Below are 15193 nucleotides of genomic sequence, written 5' to 3'. Positions count from 1 at the left end.
AAACCAAGAAGCCAAAGATTTAGCATCTCAGTAGTCCACTGGTAATAACATGGGGTGAGTTGGGACGGGTCTCTACTACACAGCCCGGCTGAACCCACGTGATAAAGCCTATCCTCTTGTGAAATGTGTTTTTGGGGAAGCAATCACTGAACTCAGAAGGTGCAAAGACCCCAGCCTTCTCAAGATGACAGGAGAGGCTCTTTCAGGCAGCAGCCTTTTATTCTTGAAAATTAGTGAGCTACAAGGGAGTCAGAATAGCTTCTGTTTTGCAAGAGACTGCAAAAATGCGATTGTGTATTACCAGCCACATTACTTTGAACTGACTAGTTTTCAATTATCAAAAAATAATTTTACCTTTTTTTAATGAAGGAGTGGAGAATAAATGCATGTAGAAAATATAAGAAAGAGAAGAAAGTAAAAATCATGCTGCTTCAACTCAGAGATAATGATGTTACCAGCAGCAAATCCGTATGGGTCTGCAGCAACCTCAATTCTTGCCTCCTCAGAAGAAAGAATTCAGCTGAAAGGCAGAAGGAGAGACTGAGGCAAGCTTTAGAGTGTGATTGAAAGTTGATTACAAAGCTTTAGAGCAGGGAAGAAGGAAGGAGAGTACACTTGGAAGAGGGCCAAGTGGCCAACTTGAAATACAAGTGTGTGGTTTGACTTTTTCACTTGGGGTTTTATGTGTTGGCATACTTCTGGGGTCTTGCATCCTTTCTCCCCTGATTCTTCCCTTGGGGTTGGCTGTCTACATGCTCAGTGGCCTGCCAGCTCTTGGGAGGGGAGCATGCACAGTTTGTTTACTGGAGTTATACATATGCTCACTTCAGGCATTCTTCCCTTGCCAGTCAAATGTCCCTAGAAGGTCATATACCAATTAAACTCTGTCATTTTGCATCTTAATGCACAAGCTTAAGCCCACTCACCCAGCTCCTGAGATCTTATCTGGAAGCTGCTGATCCCCAGTTTGAGGTTTCTTCTATTGATAGGGAGGCTGCTTTCCCTGGCACTGACTGCAACCAATTATTTTAGAAAGACAGTTAACAACTGCCTGACCATCATCTGATGGTTGCCTGACATTCCTGGTGGTGGAGGAGCCCTCTCCTGCCATGCTCAGGCCTGACTAGCTACCTACTGTAACAATTATATATATATCTCCTATACCATAAGTAGAATTTCTTTCTATATTAGGTGTGTTTACTTCCATAGCTTTCCATCCACTGGATCTATCAGTTATAATTTGATAATAAGTATATTAAATATACTTACTGTGCTAACAAAATGTTCAGATCTCTAATTTTCACAAAAGATTAAAGGCAAGCATTAAATATTTGCAGTTATATTAATGATAGATATTTTCATTGTTCAATTTCTCACATTTAATGCATTTAAAGAATATATTAAAATATACTTCTGTAAAATAACATTAAAATATATAGTTGCAATTATCTTATTTTCCTGCCTAAATAGGTTTTGTTCTCTGCACATGCTCACTTTTAAACCTCTTGTCCTGCATACATTTAAGGCCTGAACTTATCCCACAGGAGATGTGTGCCAACAGCCGAAGCATAGTTGACGTTTCTCAAATAACACTTGTGGATTTCTTGGCTTCCTTGTGAGGACTTTGTCTTCAAGGACAGTGTTTCTGAGTGTAAGAGCATTTCTTTCAAAAATGCATTGTTTTCAATAAAAATATAATCTTCTATGAATAAATATTTTGTAGAAAATAAAGGGAGAGTCTAACATGGCACAAACGCACCTTGACACAACAACATTCTAGAGGCTTCTACTTGAACTGACCGAAATAGTTCTGTGTTCTTTTAAGTGAATAGTTCTTCATTCAGGGGTTTCATCAGCTTGAATGGAGAAAACATTACTTCTATATTTTCACTAATCTGCACCTGAAACAGCATATCCTTTCCTTCCAAAAGGAAAGAAAAGAAAAGGCAAGGTAAATACCGAGAGCAGTGTTAGCAGGACCAGAGACTGTCATTGCTGTAAATTACAGACACAGACCACATTACAGTTGTTACAGATCTCTCAAAATATTGTTTACATTGATCACCACTTTGAAATTATGGCATTTAGGTGATGCACCATGAGAACTTGTGTTTTAAAATATCCCAAAAGAAGCACTTATATTTGATATCACAGATATGCTACTTTTTGAGATTTTAATATTTCATTTCAATATGACTGGATTCCTTTGTAATTCTGTGTGTTTTATTTGACACATTTATTTAAAATATTATTCTAGAAAGGGGTCCGTGGGCTACAACCAACTGCCAGAGGACCTATGGCCCAAATGCCTGTTCATCTCTTGCTCACCACCTGTTGGCCTGAGCAGAGATGACCAGGTCCATCCAGATACATGTTCCAGAAAGAGACATTGCCCAGCAGGCAGCCTCTGGGGCTCTCTTGCTATTTTCTGTGGTCCTCCACTTTTCTCAGAAAACACCTCTTGAGAGGAGGGGATATATCAGGACACCTGAGTGAGAAGACCAAGGTAGTGTCCCATGAATCTGCTAGACACAAAATTCTCTTTGGTCCCAAAGTGGGCCACCCTGGATGACTGACCCCGAATAGATCACTGGGCATTCCCGAGCTTCCTTTGGCTCCATGGAAATCCAGTAGATGATAGATCCAAAGCTCTGTGTCAAGGTAGACAGCTATTGGTATCCTATCCTCCCTCATACAATAAGAACCCGCCTGCAGGAAAAGGCTCAGAGGTCCACTGGCAGTTCATCACTTAAGCTCTCATGCTTCATTGACTGGGGGAACATATGTTCTTCTTAAAAACAGCTATACTGAGGTATAATCCACACATCATACAGTTTACCTATCTAAAATGTATAATTCAATGGCTTTTAGCCTATGCATAGAGTTTTGCAAATTAATTCTAGAACATTTTAATCACCCCAGAAAGAAACCCTGCAATCATTTGTAGTCTTTTCCTAATTCCCCCTTACTCCCAATCCCTAGGCAACCAGTAATGGACTCTTCGTCTGTCCAGATTTGTTAATTCTGGACATTTCATGGAAATGGAATCATACAGTATGTGGACTTTTGGGACTGGCTTATTTCATTTAGCATAATGTTTGCAAGATTGTGCATGAATCAGTACTTCATGTCTTTTTATTGCCAAATAACATTTCATTATATGGACAGGACATGCCACATTTCATTCATTCATTCAACAGCTGATGGATATTTGGGTTCTTTCTACTCTTTGGCTATGAAGAATAATGCTACTGGGGCTGGGCGCAGTGGCTCACACCTGTAATCCCAGCACTTTGTGGGGCCGAGGTGGGAAGATTATGAGGTCAAGAGATTGAAATCATCCTGGCCAACATGGTGAAACCCTGTCTCTACTAAATATACAAAAATTAGCTGGGTGTGGTGGCGTGTACCTATAGTCCCAGCCTCTTGGGAGGCTGAGGCAGGAGAACTGCTTGAACCTGGGAGGCAGAGGTTGCAATGAGCCAAGACTGCAGCACCACTGCACTCCAGCCTGGTGACAGAGCGACACTCCATCTCAAAAAAAAAAAAAAAAAAAAGAATAATGCTATTACGAACATTTGTATAGAAACTTTTGTGTGCAAATATGTTTTAATTTTAATTTTTCCTTAGTATATATACCTAGAAGTAGAATTACTAGATCACATGGTAACTGTTGTTTAACATTTTGGGGAACTGCCAAACTGCTTTCTAAAGTGGTTGCACCAGTAAACATCTCCATCAGCACTATCTGAGGATTCTTCTCTGTCTTTTGATTGTAGCCATCCTAGTAGGTGTGTACTGGTATCTCATTGTGGTTTTAATTTTCATTCCCCTAATGGCTAATGATGTTGAGCATCTTTCCATGTGCACAGGATCTCTGTCTTCTCACTCAGGTGTCCTGATATATTGGCCTTTTATATACCTTCTTTTGAGAAATATCTATCCAGATTTTTTGCCCACATTTTAATTGGGTTTGTTGTCTTTAATTATTGACTTGTCATAGTTCCTTATATATTCTAGAGAGACCTTATCAGGTACATAATTTGTAAATGTCTCCTACCATTCTCCGATTCTGTGGCTTGTTTCCACCTTTTTTTTGAAGCATAAAAGTTTTAAATTTTGATAATGTCTAACTTATCTACATTTTCTTGGATTGCTTGTGTTTTTTGTACCATATTTAAGAAACCAGTGCCTTATTGAAGGCCACAAAGATTTACACCTATATTTTCTTCTAAGGATGTTCTAGTTTTAGTCTTACATTTAAGTGTTTTGACCATTTTTAGTTAATTTTTTATTTGATGTGAGGTAGAGGTCCCACCCTACCACATGTAGATATGCAGTTGTTCCAGAATCATTTGTGGAAGAGACTATTCTTTCAATTGCCTTGGTACCCTTGTGGAAATCAATTGACCACAAATGTGAGGGTTATTTTTAGATTCTCAATTCTATTCCATTGATTTGTGTCTGTCTTTATCCCAGCACTATATTGTTTTGGTTCTGGTGCTTCGTGGTAAGTTTTGAAATCAGGAAGTAAGCGTTCATATTTTTTTCTTTTCCAAGATTTCTTTGGCTTTTTGGAATCCCTTGAACTTCCATGCAAATGCTAGGATCAATATGTAAATTTCTGCAAAGAAAAAAACTGAGATTTTGATAGGGATTGCATCTAATTTGTAGATAAATTGTGGGGATATTTCCACCTTAATCATATTAAGTCTTCCAATCCATAAGCATAGGGTGTCTTTCCATTTATTTAAACCTTTTAAAGTTTCTTTCAGCAATGTTTTGTAGTTTTAAGAGCAAATGTTTTGCATTTCTTTTGTTGAATTTATCCCCAAGTATGTTATTCTTTTTGATGCTATTATAAATGGAATTGTTTCCATAATTTTCATTTTTTTATTGTTATACAGAAATACAATTTTTTTTAATGTATTGATCTTATATCCTTCAACTGCTGAACTCCTTTATTAGTTCTTAGTTTTTTAAAAAAGTGTTTTCCTTAGGATTTTCCATATACAAAAAAGGTAATATCATCCACAAATAGAGATAATTTTATTTGTTCCTTTTCAGCCTGGACTTTTAAATTTCCTTTTCATAGCTAACTGCTCTGGAATCACCACCATAATGTTAAATAGAAGTGGTAAGAGCAGACATTTTTGTTTTGTTCCTGACCTTAGGGAGGAGGCTTTCAGTGTTTCACCATTGAGTATGATATTAGTGGTATGGTTTTTTGGATATGCAACATATTTTCTTTTACAAATAATAGACCAATAAAGTCTATTCTAAAGAATAGATCAACAAAGAATTGTCCACTTTTACCCTGTTTCTTTAAGAAAGCCTGAGTAAGAGGCAAAATTTAGCAAAATACTTGTTTTGCTCTAACGTGCTGCAGTTATTAGATAACATTTGCTTAACAGACAGTTATTTTTCCATCCTTGAATTTATATATTGCTACATAGCCATAGAGACTTAATTTTTATGTTTGCATTTTAGTATTGTTAGTGCATTATAAATATGGCTAAGGTATGTATGGGGTCAGCACAATGCCACTGGGGCCCCCTTCGGTCTGTGGACTCTTTTTCATCTCTGTTCTAACAACATTCACACATGTTTGCTTTCCATAAAAATGGCTGAAGTCTGTTCACTGCCCAGGTAGTTGGTCCAGCCTCCTCCACAGACATCAAGCAGAAACTCCCATCTAAAAATCTAGGCTTGGCTGGGCATAATGGCTCATGCATGTGATCTCAGCACTTTTGGAGGCTGAGGTGGAGGATTGTTTGAGCCCAGGAGTTCCAGACTAGCCTGGACAGCATAGTGAGACCCCATTTCTACACACACACACAAAAGAAAAAAATCAGCTGGGTGTGGTGGCACATACCTGTAGTCCCAGCTACTCTGGAGGCTGAGATAGGAGGATCACTTGAGCTGGGAGGTCAAGGCTGCAGTGAGCCATGATTACACTGCTGCACTCTAGTCTGGGCTACAGATTTTGAGACTCTGTCTCAAAAGTCAATCAATCATTCAATAAATAAATAAAAAGCAAGACTTCCTGGATGGCTACCAGTGACCACAGGGGTCTTTGATAAAGCTTTTATATATATATACATATATATATATAGCAATAATAACAACTGTATATGTTAAACAGCTGCTGTGTTCCAAGAAAAGTAATAGTCACTGTATGTACATTTTCTGTTTTGATTCTACACTAATCCTACATATTAGATATTATATCTCCAGTTTTGCAGAAAGAACACCAGAGATTGAAATAACTTAGCCAAGTCGGCAAGTATGTGGCAAAACGGGGGCTCAGACATACTTCACATTGTAGTTCTTTCATGCTTACCACAGGCTGGTGAATCTTTGTTTCACCACTTACTAGCTGTGTGACATTGGAGAGTCACTGATTCTCTCTGGCCTTCAGCTTCCATACCTGGGCAATGGGGACAGTCACTATGGATGTCTCCAGGGCAGATGGGAAGCCTGAGACAGGACATGCTTCAATTTCTTCCCTATGCCTCCATCCCTGATTTTTTTCACAATTGCTTACTGTTATTAGTGGTAGAAATGCTTGGCTGGAACAAATTTAATCCAACAGACATTTGGTGAGTCCCCACCATGGACAAGAAACCATGCTGGATATTGAATACAATCAGATGCCGAATCCAAATTCTAGGGACTTGAGTGTTTTCTTTTTTGCTAAAATTTATTGAGAGCTGACTACGGCTCCTCTGTTCTAAATACTTTACATGTATAACCCATTTAATCTTCATCCTAACACTTTGAAGGAGGGACTATTCCCATTACACAGTCAAGGAAACTGAGCTACAGGGGGAGGGGTTATTAGTCAAATCTTAAAAACAAACAAAAACTTGTGAATGCTGGAGCTGGGTCTCCAGTGCAGCCAAGTTGGCTTCAAAGTCCACACTCTTAATTCACCCTGAGGCTGTGAGGGCCCCCATCCTTGTTTTTGCAGGTGAATGTGAGAAAATCACCCTGGAGAGGACAAAGAAACATCTACCACAGGTGCTCCAATAAGCTCTGGGCACTGTCTAGTTACAAAGCTTGCTGTTAGGCGTAAGGGGATACAAAGATGTGTGGGAATCTGGAGTCTAAGTGCACAAAAAAGTGTGGTATATGCATGATTAGGTACAGAGCAGGGAGGGAGTGGTGAGTACTAAAGAGCTAAGAGAACGACCTGTCTATGGGAATCACAGACAGATCAGTTCTGGTTGGGTTATTCAGAAAACTTGCTGATGGGGAAGCTTGAACTGGGACTTGAAAGAAGGGAAAGATTTCAGTGGGTGAAGAGCCTGGCAGACGAGAATGTTGCTGGCAGAGGGAGAGACATGAACTACAGGGTGGAGATGAGCAGACAAGGTGCTTCTCTGACAGTGAGCAGGAGCCTCCCTTGCCAGAACGTTTCCTCATTCATGGAGACCAGCAGAACACTGGTTCTTGAAGACTTGTGAGGTGGAATGGGTGCAGGCTCTGGGTCCAAATTCCAGCACAGCCCCTTGAGTGCAAATTTTCTCATTTGTGGCCACAGAGTAGAAGCACTATCGCTAGCATCTTCAGTGCGGAGGGGAAAGAGCAAGGGCTCTCTCAGCGGGCGGGAGCAGCACTGAGGGAGTATGAGAATCAGAGTAGCCTCAGCCATGGTGGAGAGCTGGGGAGATAAGCAGCAAGAAAAAGAGTTGGGGACCCAACTGTCTCAGCATAAATTGAGAAGGCAGGAGCAGTGATCAGGGGAAACAAGACACAAAAACTAGGCAGTGGATGAAGGAGAGCAGAAAGTCAAAGGCAAATGCATGGTTTAAAACCTCAGTGGACCAACTATTGATACTGGGAAAGATGGGGTAAGGGTCCCTTCTAGAATACTCCCTCCCCAATCTCCTTAGACATTGCCATCACTGCCAGGGGAATGGGTAAGCTCAGCAAAATGTGGGTTGTAAAGAGATGATAAAGACCACCAGCAAAACCTTGAGAATGGCCACTCTAGTGGGTGGTACAAGAGGATCCCCGGGGCCTCCCCAAGGCTCACAGGAGAGGAGCGGAGGAAAACATGTGTCTCAAAAGTAATTGGAGGAGGAGCCTTGAGAATGGTGAAGGGTCACAAGTGCAAGTGGCACCAAGGCTTCTAGAAGGATGGCTGAAAACAAGATTTTGGCAACAGTATTTAGGACCAGATGGGTGTTCTTCAAGCGAGCTGTTTCAGGAGTAAAGCAAGTCTGCTGGTGGGCCAGAGTGAGGGTGCTGGGCCAGGAACTGGGCCAAGCATTGGGAAGTGGATGTGTAATCTGCAAAGGGATAGGAAGGAGTGGCCCACCCTGGTGTGCAGGGGGCACAGATAGGAAGCTAAGGATGGGGCAAGAACAGAGACAGGGGACCTTCAGTCACCAGAAGGTAGTCTAAAATATGCAAAGCCTCTAAGGTATTGGCTGGAGAGGAAAAACAAAGTGGCTGAGGGCAGGCCCCACAAGGCGAAGGTATCCTGAGGGCCAGGGGTAAAGCCCTGACAGGTGGGAAAGCCAAGTGGGTCATGTCCACCCATCCTTGTGCAGGGCAACCCAGACACTGTGGTACCCCCCATGGGACAATGTTCTGCTTCTATCTGTTGTTGCTCTAGTTTCTTTCTAATACAGAAACATCCAACATCTGCACCTCCTCATATAGGGTTGATCCAAGTTTCACAGACATCACTGAGTTCTTAGTGGACCCAGTTATTGGGGCTGTTCTCACACTTTTTTTTGTCTTTGCAAGAATCAGCAATGGGTGGAAGTGGACCTGTGTAGGACGTCCAGTGAAACATTGTGTTGGTGAATCAGCTAGAATCCATCCAAGAACTCAACCAGCCTGGTGTGGGGTGAGATCTGATCCTTCAATGTCCCTCAGTCGCTTTTAGGGCTGGCAGGTTCAGAAGGGCCCTCTCATCACCACACCCAGGGCCCCATTCCTTGTTTAACACTTTGCTATCACAGTCTTGAATCCTTGTAATTGAACAATGGACCCCACATTTTCACTTTGCACTGGTTTCTGATTCTGTAACCGATCCTGTCCCCTCTCTTGTCTCATTCACTCTGGGAATTGTCCCCACATTCTGAGACCTTTCAGCAGTGCCCCAACGAGGTTCCTGCCCTTATCCTGAAGCACCACCCTCACCCCCATGGCGGCACCCCAGGCAGCCCTGCTTTTGCTTCCCGCGTAGGCAGGCTGTGCACCAGAGTCACGACCCCCTGATTCAGCCTAGGCAGCCACAGCTTGCCTGCTCCCGCCGGACAAGCCCTACTGTCCTATCTGCCGCTCTTCCCTTCCTCTTCCCAGGGGGTCCGCGTCAGGGAAGGTGCAGCTGTGTGCCTTCCGGGAGCTTCAGACTCCCGTGTCCGGCAGCTCCTTGGTTTCCGGGAGCTGGGGCGGCCTTCCCAGCGAAGAGCTCAACTCAGCGGGACGTTTTGAGGCTCTCTGCCCCAAGGCGCTGGGGAGTGTGCGGCGGGACAGTCGTGCTTGCCCTTTTCACTTTCAGAGTGTCCACGCCCCACCCGTTTGGTCACTGCGGGTCAGTCCAGTCCAGCCTGGCCCACCCCACCGGTGCGTGTCTGTCGCACGTTGCAGACGCCATACTCTCTGTTCTTGTTTAAAGTCCAGGATCTACTGGGCCCTGGAGGCAAGAGGTGAACGCAGCGGAATCCACGCTGAGCTGCCCGGGAACGGAGCTTCCAACCCCAGAAGGAGGCCTCTGTGCTCCTACACCTTAACCATTTTTTAGCCCGAAACTTCTCTAACTTCCTTGGCTTTGTTTAGAGCTCGACAGCGCCGCCCCCTGGCGCTCGTTGTGAGGACAGTAGAGGAGAGAGGCAAGGGTATTTTTAAACAGTTTGCCTCTCACTATTATGGGGGCGACCCACTCTTCCGCATTCCCGGTAAGTGAACTACCGGATGAGGTCGAAAGTGACAGATTCCCATGTCCTCCTCCAGCCCTCCCCACCCTGCCCATCCACAGGACGGTGGCTCTTCAGTGCCCTTTGCCGAGCAAGTGGCATTTCTATGCACCTGGGTATCAATTCGGACTCTGGACGAAATGGAAACCTCCTCAGCCGCCCCTGGTGGGATCCGCTGGGATCCTGCGCCCTCCCCTGGGGGGCTGCCAGCCACTCTGTCGGGTTGCAAGAAGCACCATCCTTCGGAAGCTGGGCCGAAACCGGCCAGGCTGACTCGCTCCCACGCCCCCGCCCCTACCTGGCGCCGCAGCAATTCACCTGCCACCGCCTCTGAGCGGGGTCCGGACCTCGGCGCCCTGACAGTGTCCCCGCGACTTCCCCACCCGGTGAGATGGGGTCTGGCGTTGGCCAGTGCGTGTCCAGGGACCCGCGGGTCCCTGGCCAGCCATGGGGCAGAGGGCGCTGGTGTTAGGCCAGTCTTCCCCGCCCTGCCCCGTCACCCCAGCCACACCCACTGTCCTGTGAGGCCAAGCGCGCTCCGCTGGTTTCCTGAGCCCGGCACCTTGGCCGCGGACAGGATCCAGCTGTCTCTCCTTGCGATCCTGTCTTTGGGGAAGTCCACGTCCTAGGCAGGTCCTCCCAAAGTCCCCTTGGTGCCGATGACCCCTCCCAGCGTCTTGCAGGTCCTGTGCACCATCTCCCCCACGCCCCGTTCAAAGCCCTCTTCTCTGAAGTCTCCGGTTCCCAGAGCTCTTGCAATCCAGGCTTTCCTCGGAAGTGGCTGTAACATGTATGAAAAGAAAGAAAGGAGGACCAAGAGATGAAAGAAGGCTGCACGCGTGGGGGCCCGAGTGGTGGGGGCGGGGACAGTCGTCTCGCTACAGGGGTGCTGGCCTTCCCTGGCGCCTGCCCCTGCCGGCCCCGCCCGAAAACCTCCCTGCGCCAGGGCAGGGTTTACTCATCCCGGCGAGGTGATCCCATGCGCGAGGGCGGGCGCAAGGGCGGCCAGAGAACCCAGCAATCCGAGTATGCGGCATCAGCCCTTCCCACCAGGCACTTCCTTCCTTTTCCCGAACGTCCAGGGAGGGAGGGCCGGGCACTTATAAACTCGAGCCCTGGCTGATCCGCATGTCAGAGGCTGCCTCGCAGGGGCTGCGCGCAGCGGCAAGAAGTGTCTGGGCTGGGACGGACAGGAGCGGCTGTCGCCATCGGCGTCCTGCGCCCCTTTGCTCCAGCACGGCCCCGTCGCAGTGCCCGCGCTTTCCCCGGCGCCTGCACGCGGCGCGCCTGGGTAACATGCTTGGGGTCCTGGTCCTTGGCGTGCTGGCCCTGGCCGGCCTGGGGTTCCCCGCACCCGCAGAGCCGCAGCCGGGTGGCAGCCAGTGCGTCGAGCACGACTGCTTCGCGCTCTACCCGGGCCCCGCGACCTTCCTCGATGCCAGTCAGATCTGCGACGGACTGCGGGGCCACCTAATGACAGTGCGCTCCTCAGTGGCTGCCGATGTCATTTCCTTGCTACTGAGCGGCGACGGCGGCGTTGGCCGCCGGCGCCTCTGGATCGGCCTGCAGCTGCCACCCGGCTGCGGCGACCCCAAGCGCCTCGGGCCCCTGCGCGGCTTCCAGTGGGTTACGGGAGACAACCGCACCAGCTATAGCAGGTGGGCGCGGCTCGACCTCAGTGGGGCTCCCCTCTGCGGCCCGTTGTGCGTCGCTGTCTCCGCTGCTGAGGCCACTGTGCCCAGCGAGCCGATCTGGGAGGAGCAGCAGTGCGAAGTGAAGGCCGATGGCTTCCTCTGCGAGTTCCACTTCCCAGCCACCTGCAGGCCACTGGCTGTGGAGCCCGGCGCTGCGGCTGCCGCCGTCTCGATCACCTACGGCACCCCGTTTGCGGCCCGCGGAGCGGACTTCCAGGCGCTGCCGGTGGGCAGCTCCGCCGCGGTGGCGCCCCTAGGCTTAGAGCTAACGTGCGCCGCGCCGCCCGGAGCGGTCCAGGGGCACTGGGCTAGGGAGGCGCCGGGCGCTTGGGACTGCGGCGTGGAGAACGGCGGCTGCGAGCACGCGTGCAATGCGATCCCTGGGGCTCCCCGCTGCCAGTGCCCAGCCGGCGCCGCCCTGCAGGCAGACGGGCGTTCCTGCACCGCACCCGCGACGCAGTCCTGCAACGACCTCTGCGAGCACTTCTGCGTTCCCAACCCCGACCAGCCGGGCTCCTACTCGTGCATGTGCGAGACCGGCTACCGGCTGGCGGCCGACCAACATCGGTGCGAGGACGTGGATGACTGCATACTGGAGCCCAGTCCGTGTCCGCAGCGCTGTGTCAACACACAGGGTGGTTTCGAGTGCCACTGCTACCCTAACTACGACCTGGTGGACGGCGAGTGTGTGGAGCCCGTGGACCCGTGCTTTGGAACCAACTGCGAGTACCAGTGCCAGCCCCTGAACCAAACTAGCTACCTCTGCGTCTGCGCCGAGGGCTTCGCGCCCGTTCCCCACGAGCCGCACAGGTGCCAGATATTTTGCAACCAGACTGCCTGTCCAGCCGTCTGCGACTCCAACACCCAGGCTAACTGTGAGTGCCCTGAAGGCTACATCCTGGACGAAGGTCTCATCTGCACAGACATCGACGAGTGCGAAAACGGCGGCTTCTGCTCCGGGGTGTGCCGCAACCTCCCCGGTACCTTCGAGTGCATCTGCGGGCCCGACTCGGCCCTTACCCGCCACATTGGCACCGACTGTGACTCCGGCAAGGTGGACGGTGGCGACGGCGGCTCTGGCGAGCCCCCCCCCAGCCCGACGCCCGGCTCCACCTTGACTCCCCCGGCCGTGGGGCTCGTGCATTCGGGCTTGCTCATAGGCATCTCCATCGCGAGCCTGTGCCTGGTGGTGGCGCTTTTGGCGCTCCTCTGCCACCTGCGCAAGAAGCAGGGAGCCGCCAGGGCCAAGATGGAGTACAAGTGCGCGGCGCCTTCCAAGGAGGTAGTGCTGCAGCACGTGCGGACCGAGCGGACGCCGCAGAGACTCTGAGCGGCCTCCGTCCAGGAGCCTGGCTTTGGCGTGGACTTTCTCTCCCTCCTGTGCCTCCTCACCCCCAGCTTTGCTACCCAAAGCACCTTAGCTGGCATTACAGCTGGAGAAGACCCTCCCCGCACCCCCCAAGCTGTTTTCTTCCATTCCATGCCTAACTGGCGAGGGGGTGATTAGAGGGAGGAGAATGAGCCTCGGCCTCTTCCGTGAGGTCACTGGACCACTGGGCAATGACGGCAATTTTGTAATGAAGACACAGACTGCGATTTGTCCCAGGTCCTCACTACTGGGCGCAGGAGGGTGAGCGTTATTGGTCGGCAGCCTTTTGGGCAGACCTTGACCTCGTGGGCTAGGGATGACTAAAATATTTATATATTTTTTTAAAGTATTTAGGTTTTTGTTTGTTTCCTTTGTTCTTACCTGTATGTCTCCGGTATCCACTTTGCACAGCTCTCCAGTCTCTCTCTCTCTACAAACTCCCACTTGTCATGTGACAGGTAAACTATCTTGGTGAATTTTTTTTTCCTAGCCCTCTCACATTTACGAAGCAAGCCCCACTTATTCCCCATTCTTCCTAGTTTTCTCCTCCCAGGAACTGGGCCAACTCACCTGAGTCACCCTACCTGTGCCTGACCCTACTTCTTTTGCTCTTAGCTGTCTGCTCAGACAGAACCCCTACATGAAACAGAAACAAAAATACTAAAAATAAAAATGGCCATTTGCTTTTTCACCAGATTTGCTAATTTATCCTGAAATTTCAGGTTCCCAGAGCAAAATAATTTTAAACAAAGGTTGAGATGTAAAAGGTATTAAATTTATGTTGCTGGACTGTCATAGCAATTACACCCAAAGAGGTATTTATCTTTACTTTTAAACAGTGAGCCTGAATTTTGTTGCTGTTTTGATTTGTACTGAAAAATGGTAATTGTTGCTAATCTTCTTATGCAGTTTCCTTTTTTGTTATTATTACTTATTTTTGACAGTGTTGAAAATGTTCAGAAGGTTGCTCTAGCTTGAGAGAAGAGGCAAACACCTCCCAGGAGACAGTTTAAGAAAGTTTCGAACTGCATGATTCATGCCAATTAGCAACTGACTGTCACTGTTCCTTGTCACTGGTAGACCAAAATAAAACCAGCTCTACTGGTCTTATGGAATTGGGAGCTTGAGAATGGATCCTGGAGGATGCCCAACTAGGACCTAGCCTTAATCAGGTCCTCAGAGAATTTCTACCATTTCAGAGAGGTCTTTTGGAATGTGGCCCCTGAAAAAGAATTGGAAGCTGCTCATGGGAGCTGGTTAGAAATGCAGAATCCTAGGCTCCACCCCATCCAGTTCATGAGAATCTATATTTAACAAGATCTGAAGGGGGTGTATCTGCTCAGTAATTTGAGGATAACCATTCCAGAATGCTTCCAATTTTCTGGAATACATGAAATATAGATTAGTTATAAGTAGCAGGCCAAGTCAGGCCCTTATTTTCAAGAAACTGAGGAATTTTCTTTGTGTAGCTTTGCTCTTTGGTAGAAAAGACTAGGTACACAGCTCTAGACACTGCCACACAGGGTCTGCAAGGTCTTTGGTTCGGCTAAGCTAGGAATGAAATCCTGCTTCAGTGTATGGAAATAAATGTATCATAGAAATGTAACTTTTGTAAGACAAAGGTTTTCCTCTTCTATTTTGTAAACTCAAAATATTTGTACATAGTTATTTATTTATTGGAGATAATCTAGAACACAGGCAAAATCCTTGCTTATGACATCACTTGTACAAAATAAACAAATGACAATGTGCTCTCGGGTTGTGTGTCTGTTCACTTTTCCTCCCCCAGTGCCCTCATTTTATGTCATTAAATGGGGCTCACAAACCATGCAAATGCTATGAGATGCATGGAGGGCTGCCCTGTACTCCAGCACTTGTGTTGTCTGGTGATGGCACCATCTCTGATTTTCAAAGCTTTTTTCAGAGGCTATTATTTTCACTGTAGAATGATTTCATGCTATCTCTCTGTGCACAAATATTTATTTATTTTCTTTCTGTAACCATAACAACTTCATATATGAGGACTTGTGTCTCTGTGCTTTTAAATGCATAAATGCATTATAGGATCATTTGTTGGAATGAATTAAATAAACCCTTCCTGGGGCATCTGGCGAATCCCAGCTGTGTGTCCTGTGTATGGTTTGGCATTATCTCCTCTGCGAGATATCCAAATTCACTGTAGTCATGAAGGGTCT

The 15193-nt window shown here is 47.5% G+C and overlaps 1 protein-coding gene across 1 annotated transcript; it reads left to right on the top strand.

The window, feature by feature from the left end:
* The first annotated feature begins 11046 nt into the window (after positions 1-11046).
* On the top strand, positions 11047-14749 carry THBD (thrombomodulin). The gene has a single exon (XM_054468120.1). The coding sequence runs from the start codon at positions 11064-11066 to the stop codon at positions 12957-12959; it is 1896 nt and encodes a 631-aa protein (XP_054324095.1). The 5' UTR covers positions 11047-11063; the 3' UTR covers positions 12960-14749.
* The last annotated feature ends 444 nt before the right edge of the window (positions 14750-15193 follow it).

This window comes from Pongo pygmaeus, chromosome 21 (assembly GCF_028885625.2).
Source record: "Pongo pygmaeus isolate AG05252 chromosome 21, NHGRI_mPonPyg2-v2.0_pri, whole genome shotgun sequence".
In the NCBI taxonomy this organism is placed as follows: domain Eukaryota; kingdom Metazoa; phylum Chordata; class Mammalia; order Primates; family Hominidae; genus Pongo; species Pongo pygmaeus.
The sequence above is the reverse complement of the archived record's forward strand: the minus strand, read 5'-3'. Positions and strand labels throughout refer to the sequence as shown.

Excerpts from the sequence above, each read along its gene's own strand:
- THBD (XM_054468120.1), top strand. The coding sequence starts at position 11,064 with ATGTCAGAGGCTGCCTCGCAGGGGCTGCGCGCAGCGGCAAGAAGTGTC.